The sequence below is a fragment of the Pseudorasbora parva genome, chromosome 13, assembly GCF_024679245.1.
Source record: "Pseudorasbora parva isolate DD20220531a chromosome 13, ASM2467924v1, whole genome shotgun sequence".
Classification (NCBI taxonomy): domain Eukaryota; kingdom Metazoa; phylum Chordata; class Actinopteri; order Cypriniformes; family Gobionidae; genus Pseudorasbora; species Pseudorasbora parva.
In genome coordinates, this window is record NC_090184.1 from 30,650,960 (window position 1) to 30,673,653 (window position 22,694).

Genomic DNA, 22,694 nt, shown 5'->3' on the forward strand with positions numbered 1-22,694 from the left:
GTAATGTAAATATAATGAAGAGTTGCACCGACAAGTCGATATTATTGATCTGCCATGCTGCTTTAAGCTTGATGTCGACAAGCCGCTGATCATGGCCTATAGAGGGTGCAACATGATAAGAAATCTATGAAGTCCACTTTTATGCTTTGTTTCCAACACTTAAAAAAACAAAAACGCTCCGAGAACGTTCCAGAAGATATATTTGATTATACCATCTGGATGCTCAAAATGGATTGGGTGAATGCACGTATTAAGCATCTGTAAGCACTTAAGTTAATCGGCATTCTAAACTAATGTGCATTGTAACATACACACACACACACACACACACACACACACACACACACACACACACACACACACACACACACACACACACACACACACACACACAGTATAGCCATAGAGTCTCAGCTCGAGGTTCAGGTTTATTTGTTCATTTAATAACGACTAGTCATCGTTGACTCACATTAATTACACAAATGTCGACTTTAACAAAGTCGTTATCAACCACTAATAGTAATACGAAATGTTTAGGAATTAATTACATTTTCACAATATTACTGGCTTTATCAAAAACATTTAAAATATTTGTGTATCTCACAAAATATTAGTATCAATTCTTTCTAAATTCCAGGTTGGATTTCACTTTACAAAAAATCACTGAGCTTTGAAATGAGTCATCATGTATATATTATGTAAACATTGAAGTCCAATATTTCTAAGAAGAAACTGATTTATATACAGCTTTCACTGGAGATTGTGCATCAATTATTGAAACCACAGTTAGCTTAGGGGTTAATGCTGTATAACAGATGTTTATCTTTAAACGATTTATGGAGGGTGATTCACTTAACCTGTCTCTACGTGAAGGGTTTATTTTATTGCATTTTTATTTTTTGGCATATTTCTCTGAGATGTCTAAATAAAACATTTAAGGGTGAGTTTTTCAAAGAGAGCTGGTTATCATTGCCTAAGTTGAGCGTTTGTGGATGTGCAGAGGCGGACCAGGCAAATCCTGACAATCAGAAGCATGTGGTGCGATTCGACCGTTTTCCTATCACGCAAATGAATTTTGAATCGATTATTGAGTGGCTTAGACCCCTATGGTTAAGTGAGCAAATTTTTTGTGTTTACCAGAAAGAAACAAAAGTGGGTGCAATGGCTTAGATATGCAGAAGACATTCTCAATAGACAATGTTTGAAACGCTTCTCAGCAAGACCCCCGCTGAGAGCGGAAACGGGGCCAGCCAAAGATCTCAGCTGGAGGAAATGTGTCTCTGATGCTACAGCCAGACACATACTCCAAATGACAAATTATCATTGGTCCTAATTCTTTTTTTAAATCTGAAGAAAAATTTGGGCCACATGGAGCTCCATTACGTTGGCCTCAACTGCATGGATTTTTCCCAGCTTCTGGAACACATTGAGCTCTCTTGTGCATCGCTCAATAGTTTGTTATCCTGTGCACTTGTTCTGTCTTTGTGTTGTTGTTTTTTTCATATTTGAATTGATTGCCATGAATAAGAGGATCTTGGCATTCTGGAGTGTGCTGATAAATTAATTTTTACTGTCTAATTAATTCCTTTGTTGCTGCAATGTTGTAAAAAATGAATAGCCATTATATATAAAGGAAAATAATAAAATGGCTGGATGGAATTGGCTTTGCATGCAGGAAATGAGTACAGTGTTAATGTTATATTCACTCCATCTCTGTTGCAGCAGATGCACTGCGGAAGCCTCGTCTGTTGAAGAGCTTCTCGTGTGTGTTGGAGGGCCTACGTGTGGCACTCTTCCCCTCCGCGGAGGTCTTCGAATCTGACCTGCTCCAGCTGCTTAACAAAGACTGCCAGAATACAGTAAGCTATGACTCTAATCAAACATTCAGGCCATTTAATGATGTAAATTCATCAAGTTTTTCCCCCCATTTTTTTTTATACAGAAATTGTAATATGACTCCTCCTTAAAGCGGTCATATCATGTGTATACAATCTTTAAACGACTGTTTTTGTCTTTAAAGGTTTAGTCCACCTAACAATTTAAATTCTGTCATTAATTACTCACGTTCATGCCGTTTAAACCCATAACCCCTTCGTTACAAGCAAGTAATATTACGAGATTCATCGGCCTGCCGACGGGCTTCCGTTTTGGTATACACACAGCCCTAGCTGGGATGTTGGGCTTTGCGAGCCCTGGTCCATACATGTCTGAGTCCAGTGTGCTAAAGGTATGTTCTGTTAGACACATACACATAAGGAAAACGATCTATAACAATGCAATACTACTACATATAAAAAACACGTTTTACTCACATAAGTGTGTTGCTCCATTCCTCCTGTCGGATCCAATATAGATGAATAGCATTGTGAGATTTGTTTACAAATGATCCCGCGGTGAAATTAAGTGAACACCATGTCTCCCCCACATGAGCTGGAACTTCATTAAAAATAAAGTTCAACCACTCATTCCTAATATTAGGATCTGAAGGAAGCGTATGCAGCGACTGTGTTCTTCCACAACCAGGAATAGCGCAATATCTTGCTATATTCTTCGGCATGTTTATTGCTGCTGGCTAGCGTGATCCGATGAGTCGGTGGGCGGAGCTACTGAATTACACGTGCTTATTATTCTGTAGAGGCGGTGTTTCATCAGTGGATGACGTCAAGATGCGAACATGATCGTTTTCTGGGCCTGGTGTCTATAAAAGCTTTTCTTTGACTAACAAGGACATTTTCAGCTCTGAAACTTAGAGGATATTCTTATATTACCATGACCTTTTATATATCAAAAGCTCAATGGAAAGTTGATTTCTCAATTCATCACCCCTTTAATGAACACTTTCAAGGCCCAGAAAGGTAGGAAAGACATTGTTAAAATCGTTGCTCTGTTTGCGTTACGTCAACAGATTAAAGGGTTAGTTCACCCAAAAAGGAAATTGATATCATTAATGACTCACCCTAATGTCGTTCCACACCCGTAAGACCTCCGTTCATCTTCAGAACACAGTTTAAGATATTTTATATTTTAGTCCCAGAGCATATGCAGTCTTTACTTACACTATACTGTCCATGTCCAGAAAGGGAATAAAAACATCATCACAGTAGTCCATATGTGACATCAGTTGGTTAATTAGAATCTCTTGAAGCACCGAAAATACATTTTGGTCCAAAAATAACAAAAACTACGACTTTATTCAGCATTGTCTTCTCTTCCGTGTTCCTCAAATAAAGATTCAAACGGCCATGAATCAGTGAATCGATCAATGATTCGGATCGTCAGTGACATGTGATTTCAGCAGTTTGGATTGCGTGCCTTGTGACATCTTGTGACTTGTGTCTTTGGTCCATGTTGCATTCATATTTCATTCATACCACACCAGTTTGTTGAGTTTTTTGCTCGGCCTGCTTCTTATGCCCGTACAAGGGTTTACACTTATCCAAATGAACCGCACCAACAGCGTAATCACACCAGGATTCATTTTATCGAACCAAACACAATATAACTTAAATATAATGGACTTTTTTTTAGGTTATTGCCTTCAGGGCTTTAGCAAATGCACAGGTGGTCTGAACACAGTCTGAATAAAGTAGTCTGCAATGGAAATCATTGTTGAGTTCTTTGGCACATTGTGTTGGCACAGTTCTGATCGTCTTGCTAAAAGAGATGTTATTTACTTCTGAAATAGATTTATTGCTGACAGACATGTTGTTTATGACTTGATGCTTTGTGCAAAATATAATGGACTTTTTTAGAGGATAGCCTTCAGTGCTTCAGCAAATGCACAGGTGGTCTGAACACAGTCTGAATAAAGTATTCTGCAATGGAAATCATTGTATATTTACTTTGGCACTATGTGATGGGTTTTGTATTAGAATGTAGTTGAAGTTGAATGTAGACCGTTCTACAGACTCGTGTGTTCCAGATTTGTGAGATTAGAGTTGCATTGTGTCTCTCTGATCAGCCTAACATATACATTATAAATCTACCAAAACTCTCGACAGTCACAAACACCATCTGCTCCTGTTTTTCCATAATAAAGATCTAAATGATCAAAGTAAGTGCAAAGCTCAAAAACTTCAGATTATGAAGATGTTTGTTTGTTGGTTTGATGCAGCCTAGTTGTAAAGGGTGTAGGCTGTTGCTTTTTGAAGCTATACAGTACCATTTAAAAGATTGGAAATCTATACTTTTATTCAGCAAGGATATATTAAATGTATCAAATGTTTTATTATAATTATATTAAGTTATTATGATAATAATAAGAAATGTTTATTGAGCATGAAATCAACATCATGTTGATCATGTTGAAAATGTAGCATGTTTTTAGAAACTTTTCTTCTTCTGTGGAACACATAATATACGGAATTATAGGGCAATTTACATCATTATTCACTGAAAGTCTTGCTAAAAGAGATGTTATTTACTTCTTAAATAGATTTATTGCTGACAGACATGTTGCTTATCACTTGATGCTGTGTCACACTTAAGACATGATATGAGTCACTTTGGTTGGAAAGTGTCAGCAAATGAGCACAAATTAGTGATTAGTTTATTTAGAGCTGTGGTCCGTGTCCTCTCCATGAGCACTCAGCCTTGAGTGAGAAGTCTTATTATGAAAATTTCTTCTCCCTTCTCACAGGGACACTTTGCATTGTGGGAAGGGAGCAGTGCAGTTTCTGTAAGTTTCTGCTCTGTATTCTAGTGTGGTTGTGTTTCAGGCTGTGTGAATCTGCAATGGCTGTCTGCAGTCTTGTGTGTGTGTGTGTGTGTGTGTGTGTGTGTGTGTGTGTGTGTGTGTGTGTGTGTGTGTGTGTGTGTGTGTGTGTGTGTGTGTGTGTGTGAGAGCTGCCGTCTTAGAGCCTGGACCCCGGTAACCATGTTTGACAGATGCACTCATGCGTTTGCAATTATTTACACACTGCAGACACACCGCTTTGGTCATCCCTTAAACTGAAAGAGAGAAAGATAACAGTAGAGGGAGTAAAATTGAAGTGGTGGAAATTGATAACAATGTCATTTTTTTGATGGCTTGTGACAAACCTTTTGTTTCTCATCCTTTCATGATGGTGCTTCTCTGTGTGTTTATTGTGTGAGGCAGAAAAAAACTTTCAGTATTCTTTAATCAGGTGTCCCAAACACAGTTTTAAAACCTAGACAGAGACACGCACCTACAGTACTTTACACAAGAGCCTGTTTTAATTGTACTCAGGTTGTGTCACTTTCTCTGCGGTGTCAGTGGAATGTCAGATGAACTATTTTAGCCGAGCTAAAATCAGCTCGCAGGACGTCACTTGTTGTCATGTTGAAGTGAGCCTCTTTTTTGTTGTTCTTGGTGTATTTTTGGTAATATAACACTGCTTGAAATTTTCTTCTAGTACTTTTTATTGTAGCGCTTGCAAGGCAGTTCTGTATTGATGTTCGTCAGACATTCTGGGTAGTGTTTCTTTAAAGGGTTAGTTCACAGAACTTTAAATTCTTAACGTCAGATTTTTTATTGAACCTGAACTGCTTACTACTCCAAACATTGTTTTGTAGAAAATTCTATCAAATAACTAAATTTAAGACTCTCCCATTGACATGTACAGTTGTTGGATGTGCAGCATTCAAAATGCATAACGTTAACATTATTAATTTGTTGCTTATAAGCACTGGTATTTCCTTCCTTATTAATTATAAACCCTTTCTACAAAATAAATAAAATCTGTATAAATTAGAGTGTTTTATACACTGAAAACCCTAATAAGTTGATTTAACTCAATTGATTTGAGTAAACTCGTTCCCTCAATTCAATTTGAGTAAACTCGTTCCCTCAATTCAATTAAGTGATGGAGTCTCCCAAAACTTGTATAATTAAGTTCACTTAACTTGGTGCTCATGTTCAATGTACTTAAATTGCTAAGTTCACCAAACTGGATACACAGTTCAGTACACCATGCTGGGTACCACCAATCAAAACTTCCCCATTGGTCCCAACATTCATTGCGGCATAAATAAATTATACATCGAAACTGTGACTCATTTTCTTTGATTCTTACTATTTTCTTTTACATTTGCTGTTCTCTTCTGATGTTTGTGTAGCTTTCTTTATGTTCAGAGTTGATCTGTTAATTGGAATAAATATCTTTTTTTTTTATTGTCACCATTGTGTTTTTTTGTGTTTAAAATTGAGATTTATACGCAGATTCTTGATGTCTGTGTGTGTCTAACTAATGCCATAGATTATAAATTTTTTTTTAAGTTCAATTACCATAACAGTGAAAGATCTCATGGTTATTATTATTAATTCTTCAAAACTATTATTAACCGCTTCGACAACCAGAGCTTTAGACTCTGTATGAGATCATGGATTCTGTCATTACATGATGATGTTATCATCATCAATGAATAAACAGCATCACATGATGATATTTTCTCTTGACTTTGTGTTCCACAACAAATGTGTCTCACAAACACAAAGCAGCCAGAGAAACACTAATATTACATAATCAAGGGTCAAGAGGCCAACTAAAGCAAACACTTATCTCCATGGTGACTTCCAACGAAACTATTATTTTAATTAAAACAGAAATAAAGTCAATCTGGTTAGTTATATGTTAGTTTACATATTATTGTTAGGTTTTGTAACTTACAAATTTTAAGAATTTAGGATTGCACACAATGAAAAAGTCTCCATCTTAATTTGAATCAGCAACAGATGAGGCGAAAAGGACCGCCTTTTGTAAATATCCTCCAATCAGTGAATTAGTTCTTGTTGCCAGACAGAACTCCTGGCATGGCAAATCACATCAAAGCAAGACCAGAGTGAGCTATTTTAATTAGTTATGATTTTGAGTTCATACAACTTGAAATCTTAAGTTTATGTATTTTGGAAGTTAATAAGTTATACTAACTTATATTTGTGAGTTTCTGGACTAAACTAGTAATATTAAGTTGATTACTTGATTTGTTTAAGTAAAGACAACATTAGGGTTTACAGTGTAATAATTCATACTAGTAATAAAAATGTATTATCTTTATTATTATTATAATAAATATTAATATATATCTACAAATGAATATTTTTTTTACAGTGATTTCTTTATGATGTACTGTGTTTTTGTTTTTAAATTCCTTTGTCAATGAAATGCAAACACCTGACAGTGGGATTTCATAGTTAGGTCGTTTCAAATCTTTTATCAATCAATAATTCATTATGCTTTGTCCTCATCGCAGGTCAAGGGTTCTTACGCACATAATCTCTGATTTATTCCGGAAAAAAAATAAAATACAAATGTGATGAATGAGTTTGACAGGTGACCTCCAACTCAAAGATTTACTGTACAGCAGAGGATCTTTAGCAGGGTCAGAGGCGATTAGATGAATCCATCATCTGTGATTGGCAAGCAGCTTTGAATAAAAAAGTTGCGCTTTCTTCATTGTGTTAACAAGAAAGATGGAGACAATGGTGACAGAAAACAAAAAGAGAAATCAAGATAAATAGTATGAGTGAATGGAGGAGGGAATATTCATCAAAATCTGTGCACTCTCATCGCCTGACGTCACTTCTCTGCAGTTCTGAGGTGATAATTCACAAGTGATAGCAGTTGACAGCAGGCTCTAATTGGCCCTCATGTGGGTGGTTGACCTTTAGAGAGTGTGACTCTCAATGCATTGTCATCAGGATATTGTTGACTCTCTGAACACATCTCACTGTGTGAAAGATGTATGAAACCCCCAACTGTCAGAGGTGTGTATGTCTGGGCAGGTGAAAGAAAAAGGAAATGAGGAGATTATTGTTTTTAACAGTATTGATCCCCATAGTCTGAACCCAAGGTTTTATCTGAAATATTCTGTTGGTGTTCAGTGCTGTTTAGGTGCTAGAAATGTATTTAGATTTCTAAAAAAGAAGTTTATGATTGTTGGTTTATGATTGGCTCAGGCACCTCAATTGAAATAAAAGGGTGGTCAGTTTAATAGAGTTTCGAAGACTTCTAAAGGATTTAGTAATACTGGTTAAAGGTAGCCTAGAATGAAAAATTGAGTTAACTATGGCATAGTTGAATAACAAGAGTTCAGTACATGGATATCACATACAGTGAGTCTCAAAAAACATTATTTCCTCCTTCATATGTAAATCTTGTTTGTGAAAAACACCACGAAAAACAGGCGATTCTCGACATAACGTCAACTGTGGCGCAATTGCTGGGAATCATTAATATGTACGCCCCCAACATTTGTACACGGCAGCGTTTGCGTCGCGCTAGGATAACGAAAATGGCAGATCATGGAAATAGATGTTATGTTGCAGGCTGTGCAGGGGACGTGGGGACTTTTCATACCCTTCCTACTGAACAAAACTGTCAACGGGCATGTTTATCTATAACCGGATACTGCAAGCAATTTAATTAAACGTTTTTTTTTTGCTCTGCCCATTTCACCACGGACAGTTTTTCTAACCAGGACAATAGCAGCGTCTGATACTGGAGAAGCGGCAATTCAAACTATATTCCAGTGAGCAGTAAGTAGTGATTTTTATCCATTGATTATTTATCCACATTAACGATAATATCCCTTGTGTTGTCTAGATCTAACGCAAGATCTAGTAGTTAGTAGTTTCAGTATGACAAATGTCAAAGGAAATTTTATTTCCGTCCAGTGTTGTCATATAAATCTACAAAATACAACCGTATACATATGGCAATCCCTTTTGTTGGATAGAATTATAATTTAGCCTATAGGCTATTTTCATCAACAACACATAACTCAGAAATCTTAATTTGAAATGGTAGTAATTTGACAAGGCATCGTCAATTTGTTTAAAAAAAACTGTAGGCTACTGTACAAACAACATATTTGTGCGCTAACGTTACCCAGTTCGCTCTTTAGAGTTTGTGATTCAAAGTGTGTGACGCATTATAGTGATTTAAAATGTTTTTAAAATGCTAAAAACAATGTTTTGACTGCTGACGATATGAGTTAACGTGTAAAGTTAATGTTTGTACTACTAGTTCACATGTAGGCTGAAGTTAGAATAGTACTGACATTATGTTTTGCAGGTCTTACTGAGAATAAAGACTAAACTTACCACTCAAAAGCGTTAATTTCCAATCTCAAAAATTGGTTGTTCCTCAAAATCTTTATCTTCGTCAGAAACAGGATCAAACATAAGGTTGGATGCATAATCTCTCCATGATTGACAGTATAAGGTTGATGTGTTTCTGTCACTGAAATGATCCGCAGTGAAACAGCCAATCAGAGCCCAACACCACATTAAAATTCATGACCCTTCCAAATAAGGCAAAACCAGAGCATTACATCCTAGGGACAATTTCTGGTGTTGTATTTGGACCTGTAAAACCATATCTGAACAATTTTAACCCCTAAATAAGTCACAAATTTTGGCCAATGTGACGTCACATTGTGCATTGCCGTATTAGCATACGGCAGAGACCCTGCCCTCAGAGAGCTGTACAAAGTCTGCCATGTTTATCTCCTGGCCAGGGCATTTAACAGCAGCATTCAGGTAGGAAATGTGTTCTTAATAAAGCTTCTAAAGTTCATTCAGTCAAGAGCAGAGAGTGATTTTCTCTTTATCTTTTGTTGATTGATTCATATTAAAAGCATATACAGCTGTAGGTACTGTATATTATACTGCTCTTACTTTAATACACAGACCTAAAATACACACAGGATTTCTGTATGCTGCATAAGTGCACAGACATAACCAACGGTTTTGATGGGAACATAACCTTGTGTGCATTTGACAGTTTATCAATAACACATGAAAGAGAACTAATCTAGTAGTTTAATACTCAGGGATGCACCGACATCCAGCTCTCTGTGTGCTCAAGTTGAGAGTGAAAGGGCTTTAAAACGCATGTAGATGATGATATTTAATGATGATGAAGAACTTGAGCGTGACCTTGTTTACGATAGAGATGATCATCAAAACCAAACAGATGTGTCATGTTTCAATTTTCTTTTGCGTGTTCACAAGCTGTGAAGGCTCCACCCTCTGGGATAGGGATTAGCAGCTCATTTGCATTTAAAGGAGACGCGCACAAAACATAATGTTTTGCAAATGCCAATTTTGGGGTTTGGGAAACATAAAATGATCTGTTTAGAATATTGATATGAAACTTCACAGACAGACTCAGGGGATACCTGGGGGACTTATATGACATCTTGTAAAAGGGGGCATAATAATTGCCCTTTAATGTAAAGTGTGGTTTTGTCAAAATTGCAAGATTAACTTTGAATAGTTAGAAGTTTCCTGTATAATTATAAAACTATTTTATAAAATATGATCTTTAATGAATACAAAATGTATATGTATGAATAATAATAAAAAATCAAATAGAAAAATTATATACTTTTAATTATTAAAAGTGATTAAAGTATTTTGTGTCAAAGTATTCGTACCCCTTAAATTTTTTACATTTTCTTATATTTCTGCCTTATGTTAAACTTCTTTTAAATAACTTTTTTTCACATCAGTTTGCACTCTGTACTTCATAATGACGAAGCAAAAAAAAAAAAAAAAGTGACAACTTTTCAAGGAAATAAGTACATTCTATTATGATTACTACAGCCTCAAGTCTTTTTCGGGTATGTTATGACAAGCTTTGCACATCTGAATTTGGTGATTTTTTGTTTTTTTTCCACCATTCTTCTCCTCAGATCCTCTCAAGCTCTGTCGGGTTGGATTGGGACAATCGGTGGACAGACACTTTAAAGTTTCTACAGAGATGTTTGATTGGGTTCAAGTTTAGGTTCAAGTCCTGATTAAAGATTTTTTTAATTTTTTAAATATATACTGGGGGACTGGGGGTGGAATATATAGCCTATTCTGCTCTCAAACGCACACATAAAGCTTGTTGCAAACCACCAGCAACGGTAATGATTATGAATGTGTCAGAATTGTTTTTAAAGTCAGTGTTGGCTGCAAAGATGTAGTTGGCGATCCTGACTCTCCGTCTCCGTAGTATAGTGGACGAGCCTTTAGAGAGAAAGGCAGCTTTAGTTAAATAATTAGTATTTGCTTTCTATATTTCTCATATCGGTGAGTTAAGTAGCCTATACACTGAGTTTTGGTTCATTTTTGTGATGCGTTCCAGTTCATAGATACTGAGATTGAGGTAGAAAGTGCATCCTGTTTTTTGTTTGTTTTTGTTTTTATATAGTTTTTTTTTTTAATTTTTTTTTACTTTTTGTTGTTATTGTGAGTTTACAATAATAAAAGTATGCCAAGTGATTAACGATTTGTCCCTCACAGACTGCGTGACTTCTCCATATCTAGAGAGCCACTCTTGCACGTGTCTTAGCTGGGTGCTTAAGGTCATTGTCCTGTTGGAAGGTGAACCTTCTGCCTTGTCTTGGCTATCTCTATATTTTGCTGAATTGACCTTTCCTTCTTGCGTGATGAGTCTCCCTGCCATTGAAAAACACCCCCACAGCATGATGCTTCCACCACCACAATTTACTGTTGGGATGGTACTGTACAGATGACGAGCAGTGCCTGGTCTCCTCCATTCTTGATGCTTGGAACAGTGGTTCAACAGTCCAGAAAATCTTGTTTCTCACAGTCACTAGAGAGACCTTTAGGTGGATTTGTACAAATTTAAAGTGGGTTTTCATGAGTCTAGCTTGAGTCTAGCCACTCTACCATAAAACCCAGATAAGTGGATTGATGCATTGATGTTTATCTTTCCGAAAGTTTCTCCCATCTCTTATGGAGCTGAACTAGAGTGACCATCATCTTCTTGGTCACCACTTTAACCAAGGCCCTTCTACACTGATTGCTCAGTCTGGCAAAGAGGCCAGGTCTAGGAAGAGTCCGGGTTGTTCCAATCTTCCTCCGTTAAGTCTTGTGGAGGCTACATGCTTCTAATCTTCAATGCAGCAAAATCTTTTTTGTTGTCTTCCCCAGATCCATGTCTTGAAAGAATCCTATCTCTGAAATCTATAGGCAGTTCTTTTGACCTCATGGCGTGGTTTTTGCTCTGTTTGACGTTTTATTGAGAGGTGTGCACCTTTTCAATTGAATTTTCCACAGATTAACTCCATTAGATGTGACATAACATCTATAAGCAAAATTGGAATGCTCCTGAGCCAAGTTTCAATCGTCCCAGGAAAGGGTACGGAATATGAATACTTAGCCTATGCAATATAACTATTATTTTTTATTTTATTTATAATACATTTGTAAAGTAGTTATAAATCTTCTTGCCATAGTGGTGTACGAAGTGTAGATTTATGTGAAAACAGTAGTGAATACAGTAGTGAGATGGTCTTTGTAACGAAGTCTTTAGTGCCTTTTATGTGTCTTGTGAGTGGGTCAGTGGAAATGTACTGAATGCCAATGGAGGCCTTTTTGAAGCCTTTCTCAGCCATCAGCTTTCACCAAAAATATCTTAATTTGTGTTCCGAAGATGAAAGAAGGTGTTACGGGTGTCCAACGACATGAGGGTGAGTAATTAATGAAATAATTTTCATTTTTGGGTGAACTAACCCTTTAAACATAAGGCAGCAACATAGCAGAATGTGAAAATGCAAGGTTACGAATACTTCCGCAAGGCACTGTGTATTAAAATATTGCCATTTGAACTAACCCGAGCTACTGACAAGCATACATTTTTTTTTTGTTAAGCCCTGTCCTTGTCCTCCTCTTCATCCTTTTCCTCATCCTCATCTCATCCTTGACCTTATCATTCTCCTCATCCATGTCTTTGCCCTCATCTTCGTCTTTATCCTCATCCTGTTTGAGAACACTACTTGCTAGCAGCTGCGTTAAATAAGCCTTGGCCCAAAGCTTGAAGACTTCTCAATTATCATTGCTATTTTTGCTCACAGTTTGGCAGAGCCTGGTGAATCTGGGCTATTTGTCTAGATATTTATTTTCAGACCTGCCTCAAAAACCCTTATACAAGCTATGCTAATTCAAATTGTTCATAAAACTATAAACACAGAGGAACTATACGATCTTAGTCACGGCAGAGGGAGCTGCATACACGCCAATGATCTGACAGCTTTGACAGCGAGTTTTGTCCAAGGATTGGTAATATGAAATATCCAGCGTTTTTCCCAATACAATTTTAAATAATTCCTTCTTACAGACTTGCAAGATTTTATCTTTTAATTTAATTTCTGTTTAATTTCATACAGAGTGTTAATTTAGCTTATTGACTAGATGTTTTGAAAATACTTCTTTCACTTTTTACATTTAGAGCTGCACACAGATATTCAATTAGATGCGAGTGACATGCAAAGATGGTCTAAAAGAACACAATAAGACTAAATTGAATCTATCTTTCTAAAGCGCAGTTGCTCAATACAGTGGTCTCAGATTTTATCATTGCATTACTGCTGATGTTTGATGTACGTTTTTTCAAAGTTCCGAGAATAAAATGTGAAAAGACCTGTTACCATAGTGCTTTTCCATTTATTAATTTTCAATTTAGGACACTGCTTAGTACATTGCTGACCCAAATAAAATATCCTTCTGAATTATTGACCTTTTGTAAGAATGTAAAGAGCCGCTGCATGTTGAGCGAAGTTGGCGGCAGCTGAATCGACTCGTCTATCATTATCTGTTTCATCCATTTCTGAGCCTGTGGGCAACTTTTGGGTGCTTTTTTTTGACTGGCTATGTAAAATGTTGTCTGCCGGAGGTTTGAGCTATTTTGTCACATTAGTGCAAAACATTTTTGTGTTTGGCAACTGTGTTTGTATATTTTGTGTACATCTGTGCATTTGTGTCTTTTGTTGATGTACTGCTTAGCAGAGGGCAATGATTAGCATCATCAATGAGAGGTGTTTGTCAGCTGCAACAATTGAAAGCTGTGTGAGTGTGTGTGTGTGTGTCTGTGTGTGAGAGAGGCTGAGTGGGCGGATGTGGATAACATGCTAATGATACTGCTGTTACACTTCCTGCATGACTCATCCCAGTTTGAGCCAGCACCCTCTCTCAGTGTGGGCACACACACGCTCACAATCTCTGTTAAAGCCTGAGATATGGTATATAACTGCATTCATTCTGCTCTTTCTGAAGGCATGCTGGGATGCTCATAAGCATCGTAAGAAACATACAGTCTGTGATCAACCCACTTTTCAAATGCTTCTAAACTTTTAGATGTACACTGAAATCACAAAACCTTATCTGAGCAATGGTGGTATAAACCTTACTAAAGAGTAATTAAAACGGTCAGTAATAATTTAATAACGCGGTTAAAGTTAACATGAAATCAAAATATACAATTCTTGTTTTTTATGGAATATTGCAGTGTTTATTATAAACTTTTTTAAAATTTTATTCATATGCCCTTGTAATCTTCCCTTCCCCTTTGCAATGAAATCACTTCTCTAATGACGTACTTTTCGGCACAAGGACGGGACAACCTGGCAGAGGGACCGTGAGAACAGAGCGAGGTTAAATCCAGTCTCGTGCCGCACTGTCCCTCTGCCTCGTCCAGCTTGCTACATGGGGGTTGACTGATATATCACCAACGCCAATATTATTGGCTACTTACCACCGTTACCTCATTCTCTGTCTTCATTAGTTTGCTGTATTTGTTTAACAGTTCTGTCTAATAATTGAAAGGCAAATGCTATAATACTTTATTCATATCCTATCTGCATTCAGCAAATATGCATTTTTAAAGTCTTTGAATATGAACATTTAATGCCACAAATCTTGCAAATGTCAATAAATCCATTGATGGATCATGTGTACATAAAATGCATGTACACTGTGTGAGACTCTGTAGGTTTATTGATATAACTCACTGCCTCCTGTTACTCTCATAGGGGCTTTAACATTAACAAAGGATCTCTGCCGTAAGCAATGTTCTTCTCAGTGCTCCGATTTGCTGGATTTCATGGATTTCAGTGTCATTCATTCTGTCGTGCTGTGTTTCTAACCCTCTCTAACCGTTTTCTCAGGGTGTCTAATGGAGAGCTACTTCCACGGGACAATGTGTAATATGTGAAACCCTAATACAGATTTCAAGCATCCCATATGACCCAGATGCATATTTTATTTCCTGTGACAAGCTGTGGACAAAATTCACCCTTTGCTGGGAATTTGATTGACAGGCGATCTGACCAATCATAACGCCGGATCCGCCATTTTGTCCGATGAAGCAAGTCAAGTTAGTAGATTGACAGTAGACTTGAACTTGAAAAATAGTGACTGACGTCTTTCCAAAGTTGATACAACATTCCTTCTGATGTTTATTTGTGCTATAAATTAACTAGTAGGAAGAGATGAATGGTTCACAAGCCTCTTGAATTGAGGTGATACAGCGATCTGTCACCACACAATAAAGATTCACCAAACGCTATTTGACAACTTGAAAGCTGAGACTTTGTTGCATACCAAAAGTAACCTGCTCTGTTCTCTCTGTCAGTGCCTTGTCAGTGTCCTCTTTGCTCCTTGATGCGTTTTCCACTGTGAGTGAGAACATGCTGTGTGGTGTGAGAGCTCCATGGCTTGTCAGACATAGCAACAGTAAAAGATTCATTCACATCTAAATTTATGATTCCACACATTGTTTTTCATAGAAAATCAGAGATATTTTGATATAAGGATAAAAACATATAAAACACCCTAGTAACCCAAATAGCAACATGCTAAAATCACTTTGAGCAACTAAGCAAGTATATCAACACCATGGCATCCACCCAAACATTTTTTATGGCCACAGTACTCATGTCTCCGTGAGTATGTATCACTTTAAACACATTTAGGAGAATAATTATTAGTTAATTATTATTTCTATACATTTCTTTCTTTTTTCATTTTCCAATGTACAACCTTTTAGTGGAAATCATTATTTGCATCTTTAAGGGTTAATAGTAATCGTCTCTTGGTTATTTAAGCATTTACACATTAATTTAGTTGTGTCACTGTTTATACCCTGGGTAATATCTCCTTTACTCCCGGCTCTTTCAAAAGTCATTTGTCAATAAATCCCAATAAATTTTATTGTACATTTTATGAAAGCTATTAAAGGTCTATTATGCGGGAAGAGCTGCAGTGCAGATTCAAATTAATATAAGGAAGCTTGTCTTTGTTCTCTGACTTACCCTTGACTCAGAGTTCTTTCGACCGCATTGCTGCTTCACAGAAGTCAATAGCTTAGTCAGACCCTTTTATAATTTTCAAAGAACTGAGGACTTGCTGACCAGAGACCTCTTTTGTGTCAGAGTTATGTAAATTGTTCGTGCTCCCCTTCAACTCCATAAGTATAGTTTGCTGCCACAATAATGTAATTGATTATTGATTAGAGAAACTATAATGGCTGTCATTGTGATGCGTTTTGGACATGTTAATAGATTTTCATATCCGCTTTTTAAAATGTTATTTTATTCATAAATTATTCTTTATTTATTTAATACACATTGCTGGCATTGGAGGGGACAACCAGGGACACAAAGGTCAAAGGTTTTCTCATTGCGTGTAATGTAGGGGGTCCCTAACAATTTAAGCAACAGCCCAATAAATACTTTTAAAAAAAGGTGTATAATTTTTTTTATAATATCAATCAATCAATCAATCAATCAAAACTTTTATTCAGGACACACAAGGTCCAAAAGCACATAAAAACCAATACAGTTATACCAATACAAACACAACAACAAAACACAAAGTAAATAAATAATAATAAATAAATAAATAAAAATGTCACTCCTCTACGGGCTAAACAAAACTTATTCCCTACAAACATCAGCCCACTGGTATTAAATAAATGCTGATTGCACTCCATAGTTACACCCCCTCATCCCCGAAATAAGACTCCCCCTATTCATTTAATCTGCTCACTACAAAGAAATAACCTTCAGAAACCAATTTTATTTTTCAGGGGGAAAAAAACCTTCTTCAATTCTTGAGTCTGTATGGGACGATGACCCTCACCTCCAGAGCTTGTCTCTTCTTGCTGCTATTATTCCTATATTTGGTTTAAATGACCTTCCCAATCACTCACCTGAACCAGACTATTCAACAAACAGCAGGTTCTTTAAAATCAATTTGCTGGCCCACACTTCATCTTCTATACCTCTTTTTAGTGAAACTGTTAGTGCTTTTGTTCATACTGGTGACAGTTAATCGTGAGTATTATCAAAGGGAAAGTGCTACTTGCAAAAGTCCTATTTTTTAAGTTTTTTTTATTTGAATGGCCTTTCTAGCAACCTTTATTTAAAAATAATGACAATATCAAGACTGAGGTGAAATAAGAAAAAAAAGTTGGTTGTCATTTTATGCCATTACATTGTGATCCAACCCACTTATGAGTTAAATAAGTTATATTCTTTTGGAAAGCATTGAAGTCTTTCATGAAGATTCAAACGCAACTGTTTCTATTTTTAATTCTTCTGTTCTGATTCCACCGTCAAACACATCAAAGACATTTTGGTTTGAGGCTGAATTTGCTTGTGATGCCAATGGGAGCATGTATATTCCCCGCAAACTAAAATACCCCCCTAAAAATCAAAAAATAAATACAGAACTCTTGGAGGGAGCTCTCTTTTTTTGCTTTCGAACTTGATCTTCCAAATAGAATGGCCTTAGTGTGAGACAACCACATAAACAGATGCAAAATAAAAACAGCCATTATGTGTTTTTTTTCTTATACTTTGGCAATAAGTCTTAGTATAAACTTTTGCTCGTTCCATATAAACCTCTCATCTTTTGTGCATTTTGTTCATTTCACAGTAATATTCCTCCATCTTTGTTGCTGGCCTTGTCTGTTAAAGGGCCTGTTGTCGCGGACGTTGGGCTAGCTGATGCGTGACCTGCAGTGTCCAGAAATTTCACAGATGAGAAACAGAGGCCAATAAAAGAGGATAAGCTTTGTCATTACTGTGAGATACACTATGCTGCATTCATCACTCAGAAAAGATTCTCCTCCCTCGCTTTCCTTCTCCTTCAGTCTCTCTCTCTCTCTCTCTCTCTCTCTCTCTCTCTCTCTGTCTCTCTCTCTCTCTCTCTCTCTCTCTCTCTTTCTCTCTCTCTCTCTCACACTCAGCCACACTCTTTTGCTCTGTGAAGCTGGAAATGGGGTATGATTTAACTTCAGGCCATTTCATTGTTCCCTTTAAGCTTCTTAGCTCTAAAATATTCATATTTTGGGCACAGGAAGCGAAATCTGTGACAGCACAGAGAGCAGACAAAAAGGAGAGTGAGAGGAAAAAAAGGACAAGAGTATGAAACAGAAATAAGATATTTCTGTAGCCGATGTGTTAAGATAAGCTGCAGACAGGCTCGTTTTCCATGCTTATCTCTTTCACGTTATCCTTTGCATTTCTGTCTATTTCCTTTATTTCTGTCCATCCGTCATGTCTTTTTAAAAGTAGTAGTTCACACAGAAGTGAAAATTCTATCATTATTTACTCACCCTCATGTCTTTCCAAACTTGTGTGACACTTTTTTTTTTCTTCTGTCAAGCTTTCTATATAGTGGACGTAAATGAGGGTTGGGCTTTTCAAGCTTCATAATTAAACTATAATCAAAGTGATCATAACACTTCTAAAGTTATACAATAGGGTTGTGTGATGAACTGAAAATCATGAGCTCTAGCTCTCCTTGTTGCATTCATGAAAGAAGTATGATGTCCAATTAATGTACACATAATTTATAATATAAGATTTGTTCACAAATCAACCTGATTCATTTCTCAAGTTCTCACTGACTCAGTGATCTGCTCCCTGCGGGTATCAGTGAATAACTAATCAGTCACACAAAGCTATCGTAGTATCAAGTATCGTACAGTATAAGGACTTAGAAATGATGTACATTACAGTCCAAAAATTCAGTAGATCAGTAAGAAGCGAAAAAAGCATTAAATTGATCACTTTTACGTTGTTGCAAAATATTTCTATTATCACAGTTTCTACTAAAATATTAAAGGGTTAGTTCACCCAAAAATGAAAATTCTGTCATTAATTACTCACCCTCATGTCATTCCAAACCTGTAAGACCTTTGTTCATCTTTAGAACACAAATGAAGATATTTTTGATGAAATCCGAGAGCTCTCAGGCCAGAAAGGTATTAAAAACATTGTTAAAACAGTCCATCTGGCAACAGTAGTAATTTTATAAAGCGACGAGAAAAATAAAATAACAACTTTATTCAGAATAATAAACTTTATTTTAGTTTACACTGTAAGCAGTGCAGTTGCTTTTCGAGTTCTACGGCAGCCGATGCTGTTCACGCGAGCACCGCGACACATGCGTGTGATGATGCAGGAGATGCACGGTATTTACAATGTAAACTGCGTAGGAGATTGACACAGGCTAGAAAGAAATTGTTGAATGAATTTGTTAGTTTTGTTAGTTTTTTGCACACAAAAAGTATTCTCATCGCTTCATAAAATGAAGGTTGAACCACTGGAGTCACATAGACTATTTTAATGATATTTTTTCCCTACCTTTCTGGACTTTGAAAGAATTAATTAAATTGCTGTCTATGAAGGGGTCAGAGAGCTCTGATTTCATCAAAATATTTTAATTTGTGTTGAAGATGAACAGGTCTTGCGGGTTTGGAATGACATGTAGTTTTCTCTGTCTGAGTAATGACAGAGTTTAATTTTTGGGTGACCTGTCTCTTTAAGCAGCACAACATTCAACATTGATAATAGCAAGAATTTTTTTTGAGCAGTTAATTAGCATATTAGAATGATTTCTAAAGAATCACGTGACACTGAAGACTGGAGGGAATGATGCTGATTTGCCATCACAGGAATTTTATGATATATTATAATAGATTTTTTTTTTTTGTAATAATATTTCACAATAATACTGTTTTCACTGTAAATAAATGCAGTAAATGTTTTGGTGAGCATAAGAAACTTTTTAAGAAACATTTAAAGTTCTTACCAATCCAAAACTTTTGTAGTGTTGTATTTTATGGTGGCCCAGTAGTCCAGCCGTACTAAATTAAACCACAACACAATGGAAATGAGCCAAAACACAACAGAATCACCATAGCACGACGAAAATGCTCCTTACCACGAGGGGGATCTCGGAGTGCAATAAAGTTAGTTTTCCTTGCCATTGTTCTATAGATAAACTGATCGTAGTGTTTATATCTTTGTAAGACTGGCCAATCTATCGAATGGCAAGGAAAACTAACTTTATTGCACTCCGAGAGCCCCTTGTGGTCAGGAGCATTTCCGTTGTGATGTGGTGATTCTGTTGTGTTGTGGCTCGTTTCCGTTGTGTTGTGGTTTAATTCCATTGTGTTGTGGTTTAATTCCGTTGTGTTGTGGTTTAATTCCGTTGTGTTGTGGTTTAATTCCGTTGTGTTGTGGTTTAATTCCGTTGTGTTGTGGTTTAATTCCGTTATGTTGTGGTTAAATTCCGTTGTGTTTGGGTGATTCCATTGTGTTGGTGGTGGTTCCATTGTGTTGTGGTTTAATTCCATTGTCTTGTGGTTTAATTCCGTTGTGTTGTGGTTTAATTCCGTTGTGTTGTGGTTTAATTCCGTTGTGTTGTGGTTAAATTCCGTTGTGTTTGGGTGATTCCATTGTGTTGGTGGTGGTTCCATTGTGTTGTGGTTTAATTCCGTTGTGTTGTGGTTTAATTCCGTTGTGTTGGGGTGATTCCATTGTGTTGTGGTTTAATTCCGTTGTGTTGTGGTTTAATTCCGTTGTGTTGGGGTGATTCCATTGTGTTGTGGTTTAATTCCGTTGTGTTGTGGTTTAATTCCGTTGTGTTGTGGTTTAATTCCGTTGTGTTGGGGTGATTCCATTGTGTTGTGGTTTAATTCCGTTGTGTTGTGGTTTAATTCCGTTGTGTTGGGGTGATTCCATTGTGTTGTGGTTTAATTCCGTTGTGTTGTGGTTTAATTCCGTTGTGTTGGGGTGATTCCATTGTGTTGTGGTTTAATTCCGTTGTGTTGTGGTTTAATTCCGTTGTGTTGGGGTGATTCCATTGTGTTGTGGTTTAATTCCGTTGTGTTGTGGTTTAATTCCGTTGTGTTGGGGTGATTCCATTGTGTTGTGGTTTAATTCCGTTGTGTTGTGGTTTAATTCCGTTGTGTTGTGGTTTAATTCCGTTGTGTTGGGGTGATTCCATTGTGTTGTGGTATAATTCCGTTGTGTTGTGGTTTAATTCCGTTGTGTTGGGGTGATTCCATTGTGTTGTGGCTCGTTTCCGTTGTGTTGTGATGATTCAGTTGTGTTGTGGTTTAATTCCTTTGTGTTGTGGTTTGATTCCATTGTGTTGTGGCGATTTCATTGTGTTGGGGTTTAATTTCGTTGTGTTGTGGTTTAATTTAGTACGGCTGCACTACTGGGCCACCGTAGTATTTCAATTAAACTGAAAAATTTCACCAGTACATTATTTTAAAGTTTCTCCTGCTTTGTTCCAATTTTGTCTTTCAGTTTTAAATTGCACAAGGGTGAGGGAAAAAATGGGTGTGAGCTATCTCTTTAAATCTGTAATGCAGAACACTCTATGCCTGTTTAAAGTAGTGTGTTGTTGTTGGGTTCAGCGTCAAAGCATATTGCACTAATTATATATCATTATATTGTTATCAACTTGTTGCAGTGAGCTAGTGTGTATGCTTCTTCTGACACTCGTACGTCGCTTGTGTCATTCTCTAGGCAGTAAATTGGCAGTGATATACACAAACTCATTTGATGGGATTTAAGCCATGGTGACATATACTTGTCTCATCACTGTTAGTGGCTCAGCTGCTTGCTTGTTGTTGCTGCTAATTTGGTTTTAATGGAAACAAGAAACACCGATAAAAATTATAGACAAAGTATAGACAATGAAACATACCCTAATCAGAAGTGATGGATAAAGAGAGAAGTAAACCTACTGAAGGCATGTGGTGCTGCTTTAAGGCCTGCAGACTTTGTGAAGTCTGTAAATGTGCAGTTTTATTATAGATTTGTTTTATCTATTGTAAAGAACCATTTTATTTTTATGTATTATTTAAATTTAAAATATATTATGGTTAAAATATACACTACTGTTCAAAAGTTTAGGGTCAGTAATATTTATTTTTTAATTTCTTACAGAAATTAATACTTTTAAGCAAGGATGGATTAAATTGATTAAAAAGTGACATTAAAGACTTTTTACATTGTTACAAATTCTATTTGTCTTTTAAACTTTATATTCATAAAGTCATATGGAAAATATATATATATATATATATATATATATATATATATATATATATATATATATATATATATATATATATATATATCACAGTTTCACTGTTATGCTTCACAGCTGTTTTTATTATTTATAATACAAAATGTTTCTTGATCAGCATATTAGAATAATTTCTGAAGGATCATGTGACACTGAAGTCTGAAGTACTGAAAATTTGCCATCACAGAAGTAAATTACATTTTATGTAATTCAATCAAGTATTAAATATAGTAAATTATTTGTAGTTTGTTTAATTAAATGATTAACAAATATTCATATATTAAGTTATTTTAAGTGTAAAAAGATTTCCCAATATTACAGTTTTACTTGTCTTCAAGCATAAGAGACTTTTAAAACATTAGCAATATTACTGACTCAAATGTATTGTAAACAGTACAATTCTTAAGTATTCTTTTTTTAATAAATCTAAAATGTTTTATTTTTTATTTTTTTTATTTTTTTGATGATTTATGGCAGTAGAGTCCATGGCCTGGAAGTTTTAATCCCCGTGTTTCATCAAAGTGGGACTGTTAATTGCCACATT

The 22,694-nt window shown here is 36.2% G+C and overlaps 1 protein-coding gene across 2 annotated transcripts in view; it reads left to right on the forward strand.

The window, feature by feature from the left end:
- LOC137038903 (nephrocystin-4-like) overlaps positions 1–22,694 on the forward strand; it is a 219,489-nt gene that overhangs the window by 69,574 nt on the left and 127,221 nt on the right. The window contains exon 6 of one of the 2 annotated variants that reach the window (XM_067413911.1): positions 1,723–1,859. In XM_067413911.1, the coding sequence (XP_067270012.1) occupies positions 1,723–1,859 (137 nt within the window). The remainder of the gene's footprint in view (positions 1–1,722; positions 1,860–22,694) is intronic. The other variant, XM_067413912.1, reaches the window with a different exon arrangement.